At 46.7% G+C, this 12,101-nt stretch overlaps 1 protein-coding gene across 1 annotated transcript in view; it reads left to right on the top strand.

Moving 5' to 3' along the window:
* Positions 1 to 12,101, top strand: part of LOC123521527 (tubulin alpha-2 chain-like) — a 370,965-nt gene that overhangs the window by 225,337 nt on the left and 133,527 nt on the right. Inside the window, exons 3-4 of the mRNA XM_045288659.1 lie at positions 7,631 to 7,708; positions 7,857 to 7,959. Coding sequence (XP_045144594.1) covers positions 7,631 to 7,708; positions 7,857 to 7,959 — 181 coding nt within the window. The remainder of the gene's footprint in view (positions 1 to 7,630; positions 7,709 to 7,856; positions 7,960 to 12,101) is intronic.

Here is a 12,101-nt window from a genome sequence, read left to right as displayed (position 1 = left end):
TTTGCAAGCTACACTACCTGTGGGACACCTAACCCGTGGACTGTGTCACTGTAATTTGAGGTTCCTTCAAGACCTGCTTCACCATGCTATTGGAATTTACATCTCTTGAGCTGGGGACTGACTGTTGGTGACCTGACTGACTGTTGGTGGCCTGCCTTACTGTTTGCTGTTGTGCCCGGGTAGCCTGAATTGTTCTACAGAGGACTACCTGGCAGCCCTCAAGATCTGAAGGACTGTCAGTGTCTCACAACTGTCTCATGGGAGTGAGTTGCACTGAGTTGTACTGCTTTATAATTTAATTAACTGTTTATTTCTTATGTTGTCTATCTATCTATATAAATATATGTAAAATTATTAGCTTTCTGGTTTTGTTTCTTTAGAGAACCCTGCCTAACATAAGCCACAATAAATAATTCACCGCCCCTGCCCTCTCAAACATTAACGCTCCCCATGGACAGCCTCCAAGATGCAGGCCTCTAATTCTCTGATTCAACTATTTGAACTCATGCTGTTGAAGAATGCAGGGTTCCAGGTGAACCTGTCTATGTCCATGCCCCACACTGAAGTGTGCTCTGTTCAAATACCCACTTTGGTTTCTAGTTCTCGCCTAGAACTAAAAAAGTGTACCCCTTACTTTGCCCAAGTTCTCATGATGCTTTGTACTGGCATGCTTTGTACTAGTTCTCGCCTAGAACTAAAAAAGTGTACCCCTTACTTTGCCCAAGTTCTCATGATGCTTTGTACTGGCACTGATTCTATTGCTGGTTCCATTAGTGTGGTTCTTAACTTCTCCTTTAACATTTTCAAACTCTTGGGGACAGGCCCAAAGAGTTATTCATGTTTGTATTACCCCACTCTCCCACCCTTCCCCCAAGGCTGAGCTAATTGTCTAATAGATTATATTAGACAATATATACCTCAAATACTTAAATTGAATTAAAGTTTAAAATTGCAGGATAAATGAAGTTCAGCTTCATAATATATTAGAAGACATTAAGTTGCTGTAATAGAGAACTAAAAATAACAGTTACTTCGTTGGTGGAAACCCAAGTTTTCTCTTCTGTTTAATGGCTAGAATCATATAGCCCCACCGACTGCTGCCATCGAGTTGATCCATATTCATACTGGCCCTCTCACTGACTAGGTGTGGATTTCTTAGCTCCCGCACCTGATGGATCGAATGCAGGTCGGCTCTTCTAAACTGTTCTTCCTTTCCCAGCACAGCCCAACGCATCGCCACTGTGCCACCTGGGCTCCCCACACCCCCAGGGGCTCGTGTGGGAGGTGATCCTCACTGCATGGGCTGAGGTCCTAAGGAGCCCATCCCTGTTATCTCCCAACGTAAGGCAACAGTTAGAATGCTGCATGCGTTTTCACTGTCAACGACAGTTGTTTGTATGAACCACACGAATGCAGGTTTTCCTTCCTAACACAAGCATGTACAAATTTAAGTGATGAATGGGCTCATCCCTCTCCATCTGTCCTTTGCCCCTTAGCCTCTTTGCAGCTATGAAACTTCAGGAAGAAGAAAATGGACATCGGCCGGAGGGCAATGGGAGAACACATTCTCTGGGGAGACAGAGCACTTTGCCTTGAAACTCTCGTCTCCTGGCCTCGTACACCAGCTGCAGTTGAATCCATTTCGACTCAGAACGACTTCAGAGGACAGAGTAGACCTGGTCCCAGAGGGCTTTCCATGTTGGGATCTTCATGGAAGCCTATTGCCCCATCTTTCTCCTGTGAGCAATCACCCTTCCAATCACCCTTCCTTCCACCAGCAGCAGCGTTTGATCCGTTTTTCCATGAACTTTTGGAAGCCCCTTGTATCTAGGATAATTATTGAGGAAGAGTTATGTGACTGGTTCTGCCGGGCCCTGCCCACATCACCTGGGCCCTCACCAGGGTAGGACCCACCAACCAGACTGGAGCATTTCTAGGAATGGAGGTTTCTCTCTTTGGTGGCAGAACTGTTCAGTTCCTGGGATGAGGAAGACCTCGATTCTTGACTCCAGATGAGAAAGAATTCACTCGGAAGCCTGGTTTGTGGTCCAAGTGAGTGTTTATAAAGGATGGAGGAATCAGGGTACTTCACACCCACACGTGGCAACCTGAGGCCAGAGAAGCCATTGCACAGAGGAGGAGGAGCTGGAAAAGAGGAGGGTGGGTTCCCAATTCTGGCTTTTCAGGGCCCTCATCCGGGAGGCATGGTCAACACTACTGGTTGACCCCATTGGCTGAATTAAGCCCACCTGGCCTAGATTGGGGCCCATGTACTGGTTTCCTGTCTCAAAGGCCTGAATCCGTGCATGCCCTCTAGCCTTGATCGGCTTCCAACTTCCTGTAAAGGGGGGAGGGAGGCCTTAGCATGTAGTGGGACAACCCCTGATTTCTGCCTCTAGCTACCTAACAGGACCTCACTCTGACAATGCTTAGGGCAGACTGGAAGTCCCAGAGACTTGATGCCCACGGAGCGAGGAGAGTGAGAGTATCAGTACCTAGCCCCCTTACCTTCAAATGCGCCAACTCTGAGGGGCATGTTCTCAGCTGGTTTCTAGGGCCCTCCAGGAGGACTAAACTCCACTTACCCAAGTGGTGTGTCGCTTGTTGGCATCCTCCCCTATCCCTGTGCAAGTTCTTTGCCCACTGCCCTATTGGTGAGCCTAGGTGCGCCTCCCACGCAAATGATTGGCCCCAGAATCCTTTTCAGGGCGTGATTCTGGGGGAACTAGCACCAAGATAATGTGCTCTCTGGCTGCCGTGTGAACTCAGGAGACCCTGTTTAAAGACCCTGCTGCTGCTGCGGTTTCTAATTTAACGACCTGACACATTGCATCAGCTTCTTCCTAGAGTCAGTTAGTTCATCTTCCAGTGAACTGGTGTAGCCTCCCCCGGCAGGGAAGGGTGCGCTCACCGTCCAGCTTGTAGCCTCACGTGAATACGTTTGCCCCAAATCAGCCACTCTGCATTTATCCTCCATAACACGAAAGCCCAGTGCGTACTGGCTTTTATTAGCTTGTACTCTTATGGCATTTATTGGGTAAGTGTGCTTGCATCAGTATTGCATGACTTTAAAAGATTGTCTTGTGAACAAGACAAAAGTGTCCTAAAGGGCAGATTTTCTTTTCTATTTTTTTTAAGTTGATGAATGTATTTATTTCTCTGAAACAATCACTGGGCCAATCCCACTCATCCCCTTTATGATGACCATCGCTCACTGCTCACCGCTGTACCAGTCTGAACTGGAGACATGGGACATGAGAGGCAGAGACATGAGAAAGAACCCAACACAGACTAGATGTATTTTCCTTTTTTGTTCTCCTTTTTTCCTTACTCAGTTTATTGGGAGCTCTTAGAGCTCTTATAACATTTCATACATCAATTGTATTAAGTATATTTGTACCTATGTTGCCATCATCATTTTCTAAACATTTACTTTCTATTGGGGCCCTTGGTATCAGCTCCCCCCCCACTTGTAATGCTCTTAATAAATTATAAATTATTGTTTTCATATCTTACACCAACTGCTCTCTCTTCACCCACGTTTCTGTTGTTCATCCCCCTGGGGAGGGGGAGTAGGCATCGTTGATCATTGTGATCAGTTCCCCCTTCCTCCCCTCCTGGTATCGCTACTCCCATTTCTCTTCCTGAGGGGTTTATCTGACCTGGACTCCGTGTGTCCTGAGCTCTCATCTGTGCCTGTGTCCATGACTAGCCGGAACGGAAAAGCAGGACTGGGGTCACAATAGTGGGGGTGAGGAAGCTTCAAAGAACCTGAGGAGTATTGTATGTTTCATCGGTGCTATACTGCACCCTGGTTGACACATAAGGGGCAGCTTTTCACAGTAACTGCTGGGAAGTTTGATTCTAAATAGAAGCCCAATTCACTATGACAGAACCAACCTTATTTTTTCCAAGAACAGTCCAGGCAGTCCGATAATATGTGGTCAAACGTTGGCGAAACATAAGCTGGCCTGAAGCCTCGTCTCCTTTAGTTACTGATTCCAGGAGTGAAATGCTAGGTGTTTCCAGAGATGGTGGAGAGCAGGGATGAGGACCCTTCAAGTTAAGTAATTTTCAGCATTCTGGGCCCCCTTAACTCTCTTGCAAACCATTTACACCCAAGCCCTGTGTTTTGGAATGAGCCCTGCTCTGGGATCAGCCTATAAAGGAGTGTGTTCATCAACCCCAACCTGAGCAAGCGTTTTGCCCTCCTCGGCTATTTGGCTATTTCACTGGCAAGAACCCTGGTCTTCGTCTCTTTTTGAAAGGTTTTGTCACCGAAGCTGTTGCTTTGTTGTGTCTTTTGTGAATCCCTTACATTAGTGCATACATCCGAAGGTGGATTGCTGGCTTAGGGGACTTATATGAAACATTCAAGAGCCCACCTTAGTCTTTAATCAGCAGTGAATGCTCTGAGATCATTCCTGAGGGCTCCGGGCCAGCGTCACATTCGGAAAGGGCTGTGGCTGCCTCTCTGTGCATTTCGACGGACTTACTTGCCCTCTGCCCATTCACCAGTAAAAAGAAAGAAAGAAATTGTGTGGTACTCTACTATTTGCCACCTAATAATTTAGAAAAGCCTCCCCTATGAATTGATTAAAGTATTATATGGAGGGAAGATTTTAAATGGGCTTTGAGTAAATCTGCTAACCCACATAAATCCATCCATTACATTTGAATGGACTTTCTTTGAAGTAGGTCATTCTGTAAAATGACGAGGGCCTTAATCTGGTGTGTGGTTTAAACATGTTTTGTAAGATAATTTCGCCTAGCAACCTGCTGGGGTATTGGTTTGGACCTGATGCAAAAGGAGGCAGCGATGAATAAGCACAAAAGCCCTTGTTTAGTTCCCCTGAATTTGCTTTGGGAAAAAAGTGTTAAATGCTTGTTTGTTTAATAATGTCGAGTGAGTCTTAGACTGAAGGTGTGAGGTTTCTTTATTATTCTAGACTAGCCACTGAGCACCAACACTGGATTTAGGCAACTAGTTGAGAGCACGTACTATACTTTCCTGAATCCTCTCTTTCATCTCCAATCTCCCATCATCTTGTTGATTTTTGCCTGACTATGACTCACCTCTTTCCTCTTTTTCCTGCTTAGATTCCTCCAGGCCTAAGTTGTCATCACCTCTTCCATGTCACTAATACCTCCCAGGTGGCCTCTTGAACTTAGATCTCAATATTCCACGTCTGCCTCCATTTCTGGGCTCACCTTCATAAAGCATGTTTCAGCTTACCATGCACCTTCCGATGTCCTCCGCCTGACGTTCAAGGCTCTCCACATCCTTGCCCATGAACCCTGGCATATTTGCTTTCCACTACTCCACATGTTATTGCTCCCCAGCCGTACGCATCCCAGGGCTCATGGGTCAGACCCTGTAGGCTGTGCACTGCCAAGTGCCAAAGGGCACCGCTCCCAGAAATTGTTACCCAAACAACAGCCCTGGCATTGTGCCATGCACCCCTGGACTCTTTTCTTTCCGTAATTTTGTTCTTCCCCATTCCCGATCAAGATCCTTCTCATCCTTCAAAGTGCAGCTCGGCCATGAGGTCTTCCTCGATGATGGCAACTGCAATGATGATCTGTAAGTCTTACAAACTCGCAACCGAGTTCCTAATAAGAACGCCCCTGTAGCAGAGGGCCTGGGGGCCTTGTGGTCGTCTTTCCGTCTCCATCGAACACGGGAGGGCTTAGTGACTATGTCATTGCTTGCTCTTTTTCCAAGTGTGCCTGCTTTTGACCCTCCAAACTAGCTTCTAAGCTGCTGGAAGGAATGGATCTTCCCATCGACATGCATAGCCACGGTGCTACTGAGCACAGGACGGCTGCTCTGTGGAGACTGATTGTTTGATTCTTAGACATGATACATGACTAGACCATGGAAGAAGAAAACAAAACACTAACCATTGATGCCTATGACTCTCTAGGCAAAACCAGCATGAGATCTAGTTTAAGTCCAAATATATCTAATGTGAACCAAAGGTGTGTCTTCAGGCAGATAAGGCCCCATTCCAGGAAGCTTTCCAGTTTTCCCAGGGAGAAGGAAGAAGTAATCATTGTTTAACCAGCCATCATAAAGTAGATTTTGAGCAAGGCCCTTCAATTATTTAGAGCGTTGAGTAGCTACGGAAGGTTGTTAATATAGAAACCAAAAGGCAGAAAAGCCTGAAAAGCAACGTCTCTGCCTTCTTGTCAGGGGTTGAGATTTTATGACAATGATTTGTTGTCATGGCAGAAAATTATTTTAAATACACATCCAAGAGTAACTACGAGGCGTCATAAATTCTCTAGTAAGTGCTCCCGAAAAACCCAGCCACACAACGCTGCTGCCATCCCATCTGTCTTTCTCTTCCCCCGGAGGCTCCGTGCCGCTGGGAGAGACAACCAAACGCAAGACTGAAATGCAAAGGGAGAGTTGCCTCTCCTGTAAACGCCTTATTTTGGCTCATTCTCCTACCTAACCGATCTTGTGCCGATTGTCACTTCATCTTCAGGGCGTGTTTAGGGTCGGTAGAGTGCTGGGTTTCCATTTGTTTTGCGCCTTCCCAGGCTGACTCCCTGGAGGTCCCTCTCTCTGCCAGCAGATGTGGGTCCACTGCACCAAGACCAGCACAGAGCATTCACCTTTTCTCAGTTTCAAGTTTATTTCTTTGTGTGTATGGGGGTGTTGGTGGAGGTGCTATCTTAGGTGTCCCCTAAGATAAAGGGCATGCATTTGAACTGCAGTTGAGTTCACAGTCAATGCCTCTGAGTTTAAACGGGATCCCTCACATCTGTCTTTGCTTTGGGTCTCCCTGTGTCTCGCTGTACATGCACACACTTAGGAAGTTTGCCTCCACCCAAATGTCTTAGAAGATTCGAGGCTTAGATTCCCTACTGTGCAAATCTGATGATGATGACGTCTCTTTCTGCCAGAAAAGTGTACACACATTTCATTTTGCATATGATTTAAGGAGGTTCTCAGATGAAAGAGAGTAATGAACCTCGTCTGGATACTGCTGGATCTGCCAGCACTATTCTAAGTGCCTTATGTTTCGTGACGTCCTCCTGGTTGTCAGGTGCCATGGAGTCAGTTCTGACTCACAGAGCACCCCTAGGAACAACAGGACGAAACACTGCCTCGCTCCACCTGTCCCCCCAGCAATGGGTACCACTGAGCCCATGGTTTTCCACGGGCCATCCCTCCTCCAGGGGCTGCTGCTTTGTCACCGATCCTCTACCAAGCGCGATGCCCTTCTCTGGGGACTGTTCCTTCCTGATAATGTGTCCAGAGTCAGTGAGACTAAGTCTCACCATCCTTGCTTTGATGACTCATTTACTTATCATAATCCTATGAGGTCGGGCCTACTTGTACCCGTTTTACAAACGAGGGCACTGAGGCCAAAGCTGTGGCCTGCCTCACTTCTCATGATTCCCAAACAGCTGAGGCAGGATTTGAACCGGGTCAGTTAGCCAGAGAGACCGCCATCTGGTAGAGCTGTTCTTAAGGTTTCCTGGATTAGAAACCATGAGGAGATATGATAAGAAGGTAACTTATTCATATAAACATTTAATGTTCCAAGTCTCATATAATTTCATGAATTTTAAATTCACATTATCTTTTCTTCTAATGCCTACACTGAAAATAAAGATCTACAAAGCATCTTGTCCAGATACTTGGAGGAAAACAATAAAAGCTTTATGAATATTAAGTGTCCGAATCTCCTAGGTAAGTAAATATGAAATTCCGTGGCTACTGGGTGTTATAAATGGTATCTGAGAGAACGTTTCAAATCAGTATTTTTAAAAAGTGAAACATTATCAGTTGTGATCTGAAATTGTAAAATTACAGTTTATCTGTTTTGCCTACTATGCAGAGAACCAACTCATATGCAAAGAGGAAGTTACAGAATGTTTCGAAGGATCGAATGACATCAGTCCACAGGATGTTCGCAGCCAAAGAGCAGTCAAAGATGACAGGTTTGTGCATTGCCCCAGTGAGCTTGTACCCAAACGGGATTGACTGGAGAACGGAGTCCGATTCCATCCTCCTTGACAAGGTCTTGACATTTCAACAGTGACTCCGTGACTAACAGCTTCACTCACTGCTAAGTAAATAGACTTAAAAGAGCACCTGTAGATAAAAGATTCCGCTCACGGCTCTGTTAATGGCGGCTATGAATTATCATCGCTTCAAGTGTCTCCTCCTCTAGCACTCCCTCCTAAGGGATAAGGTCAAAAGGAGAAAAGAGATGAGTGTGGCATGGAATATATATATATATATATATATATATTTTTTTTTTTTTTAACATGGAATATTTTTAAGAGAGCTGTTCATTTCTGCTCTGATCCATATCAACCCCTTTCAGTATGCTTATTTAGCAATAATGCACTGGTATAAGCTTTAGTGATTATTTTTACATGGACTTGCTAAAAAGTTGTAAAACAGATAAATTTATGGGATCGCACCCAAAAACATTCAAAACATTTGTGCGCTTATAAAAATGCATGCAAATCTCCACCCAGTAGACGCGCGTGCATATGTGTGTGAGGGGGTGGTGTGCGTTTTAAATACTCACTGTGGAATTTTTTCACTTAAGGTCGATTCTGAATACAGGCAAGATGATATTCAGCGAAAACAACTGAGACCTAGGGCTTGATAGCTAAACCGGTAACCATCAAGTCCGTCCGACTCCTGGTGAGTGGCCCCATGCTGCAACGCGGAACTCACTGTGCTCTGGAGGGTGTATGAGGCTGTGCCCTTCTGGAGACTGCCCTTTCCTGAGGGGCCTCGCCCAAGAGAAAGCCAACCCCTGCTCACTTGCAGGGACCCTGCAGGACAGAGCACAGGCTGCCACTGTGTTTTCCAAGGCTGTGAATGTTTACCAGAGCTGGAGCCTCATCTTCTTCTCTTGGAGCAACTGGTGAGCTTAAGCTGCTGACCTTGTGGCTTGAAGCCCAACACAAGCCACGACAGCACCAGAGCGCCTTAAGGTCCTTTGGGGTAGGTTCACACGGCCACCTTTTCTATGAGTAGTCCAGTGTTTAACCATTTGCGCCATGTTTGAGAATAGTGAGGGAGGGAGGGGGACAGACGGAGGGAGGGAGGGAGGGAGAGAGAGAAACCAACCAACCTTGGCTGGTGCAAATGGTTAGCATGCTCAGTAGTTAACCAGAAGGCTGGTTGTTTGAGCCCACCAGGGAGCTTCAGAAGAAAGGCACTGGTGACCTGCTTTGCCAGTACATACTTCACTAGCTACCGAAAGCCCGGGGAGCAAAGTTCTGTGCTGACACAGGGGCCACCGTGAGCTGGGCTTGACTTGATGGCCACTGGTTCAGACATAGCTCTATAAAATTTGCAGGGTGTTTGCATAAGCATGATTTACCTTAGCCTTTATAGCCACCCTGTGGATTGGGCTTTATTATCTCTGTTTTATATAGCAATGATAAAACCAGCTGAAAGAGGTGAAGCCATCTTGGCTAAGGTCATGTAGCTAATAAACCATGAAAATGAGACTCGACTCAGGTTGTTTGACTCTGTGTTCAGTGTTCATTCTGCTGCCTCATAACTGTATGTAGAGTATAAAGGATGGTGAGGTTATATTTTGATGGTTGGCACCAAAGAAGGTACTTCAGGAATAACCTGTTTGTAGACGCGGGGTTAACAGAGAGAAGGGAGTATTGGGGGGAAATACATTGCTGAGAATCACACAGAGACGGCTGTTTGTTTGTTAGGTCATGCAGCTGCCTGGGGCTAAGAATTAATGATCAACAACCGTCCCTACCACAGAGAGTGGGAGGTTAGGTTTTCCCTATATAATTCAGTCTTCCAAACACACAGCCGGGGTCCGTATGACAGTGCAGAATAGAGCACACAGACAGAGGGACCACATACCTGGAAGATGAAACACTCGGCTCAAACCCAGATCCCACGATTCCAAAGTCTCTCTGTCTCACTGCCTCGGCGTCTCAATGGAAGTCACTAGCTCTCTGTCAGGGTTGAAGTGCCGCGAGGCCAGGAAGGAGCTGGGCAATGGGCGAGGCAGAAACGGTTTTAACCTGTTCAGGTCTTCCTCTTTTTTTTTTTAATGAACAGAGAGAAATCTCTCTCTGGCCATGCCTTATAAAAACTGTTCTCAATTAAGAAAAAAAATGAGAACTCCTTTACATTCTTAGAATACTGAGGCCCTCAGAGGGCTTTAGTTTATGTGGGTTATATCTATTGATGTATATCAAATCTTAATCCAAGAAATTTCAAAGTGCTCATGTAAGGAGCGCTCAACGAGTTCAGCCGCTAACCGAAGAGTCAGCGGTTTGCAGCCCCAGGGTTTCTGTCGAAGAAAAGAGCCTGGTCGCCTGCCTCCATGCAGATGAGTCTGGGGGGCAGTTCTACGCTCTTCCGCTGGGCCATTATGAGACGGAATACATTTGACCACACCTACAAGCAACATTTCGTTCTTTAATAATAATCAGTCAATTACATGTTATCAACACTGTTTTGATGAAAGATGCCTTTTCCAAAAACCACCGCCACGGTACACAGTTTTTTAGCAGAATGGCACTGTTGTATGTTTTAGTCCCGTGCTTTATAGAAGCAGCTGGATTCTAACATCTGCTCCTGTCCTGGTGACGAGCTGGGCTGGAACCCACATGGTCAGCAGTTGGGACCCACCAGCTGCTCTACCAGAGAGAGAGGAGGCTTTCTGCACTCGTACAGACCGACTGTCTTGGAATCCCACAGAGGTAGTTCCGCTCTGTCCTACAGGGGCAGGGACGGACTCGGTGGCAGCGAGTTTGATTGGAGGTATAGCTTGTGGAAAACAACAATGTATGTGCTTGAGAGAATGAGCTCAAATAGCTCAAAGGACATTTCAGTGTTATAAGAAAACGGTCTAGGCCTGCGGAGTCCCTGGGACATTTTTGAGGAAAGGCCAGAGGTCCCCAGAACACACAATGACACTTGGAGGACCGTTGCCTGTCACACTGGGCACAGTAAAAGGACCAAGTCTCTCGGCTGCAGGGAATAGTATTGGGCCACGCGTCCAGTCATCCACCGTATGACACAGTCTCCCTGAGTTTGGTTGACTGGGTACCTGATAGTATGGTGCGTTATGTGTTGCGCTGCTAACTGCAGGGCCAGCAGTTTGAACCCTCCAGCTACTTGGAGAGAGAGAGATGACACTGTCTCTTCCCATCCCAGTTGACAGCCTTGGAGACGCTTCAGGAGCGCATCTGCTCTGTCCTACAGGGTCACTGTGAGTCAGAAAGAACTGGACGGCAGTTCATTTGTGCACTTGGCGTTATGTTCCACGCTAGGGGCGAATACCCATGGTGAAATGAGTTCTGCCCCAAAGGGGTTTCGACAACCTCACACAGGTCAGTGGTACCAGGTCTCAGTTGGCATGGAGTGGGCTCTGTGGTGCTGTGTCAGATTAGAACCGAGCTCGGTAGGGCTCTCACCTGCTGGTTTTTGAGGGAGGTTGCCAGGCCTTTTGTCTGAGTGACCTTTGAGGGACCTCCAATCACCAATGGTTCATTTAGCACCTGAGCCCCTTAACTATTTGCACTACTCAGGGAAGCCAGGCCATGCAAACATCTAATTCAAATACAACAGAGAGGGATCGGAGATGTGGGAAGAGGAGAAAATAGTTCGAGGGGCATCCTGAGGTCTAGCAGAGGAAGAGTTAATCCTGAACAGGAAGCGCAGAGGCAGCTCCCAGGAGAAGGTATTGTATGATCCGTGTCAGAATGAGTAGGTGTCCTGAGCACAGAGGGGGATTGAGGGGTTTCCAAAGCATGGGTGTGCTTTCCCTGGAAGAGAGCAGGTGTGGTCTTCTTGCTTGTGGTGAAGTTATTTTCATATTGCCTTCTTTCTCTGTCTTCTTTGGGCATGAGGTCACCCTGCTCTGATGTGGTAGTTACATAATCCGGTGTCAATCTGAGACTGTTCAGAGCAAAGGGGTGGAGTCTAGCCTGTCAATCCGTTCGCAGCTTGATGACCTCATTTGAAGGTGCTACTGAGATAAATAGCTCACTGGTGGCCAGACCCAGACACTCTGCTTGGCATTTATCTCTCTCTCTCTCTCTCTCTCTCTCTCTCTCTCTCTCTCTCTCTCTCTCTC

The sequence above is a fragment of the Echinops telfairi genome, unplaced genomic scaffold (assembly GCF_000313985.2).
Source record: "Echinops telfairi isolate 266 unplaced genomic scaffold, ASM31398v2 ScPeMD7_23;HRSCAF=83, whole genome shotgun sequence".
Classification (NCBI taxonomy): Eukaryota; Metazoa; Chordata; class Mammalia; order Afrosoricida; family Tenrecidae; genus Echinops; species Echinops telfairi.
This window is presented reverse-complemented; position numbering and strand designations above follow the sequence as displayed.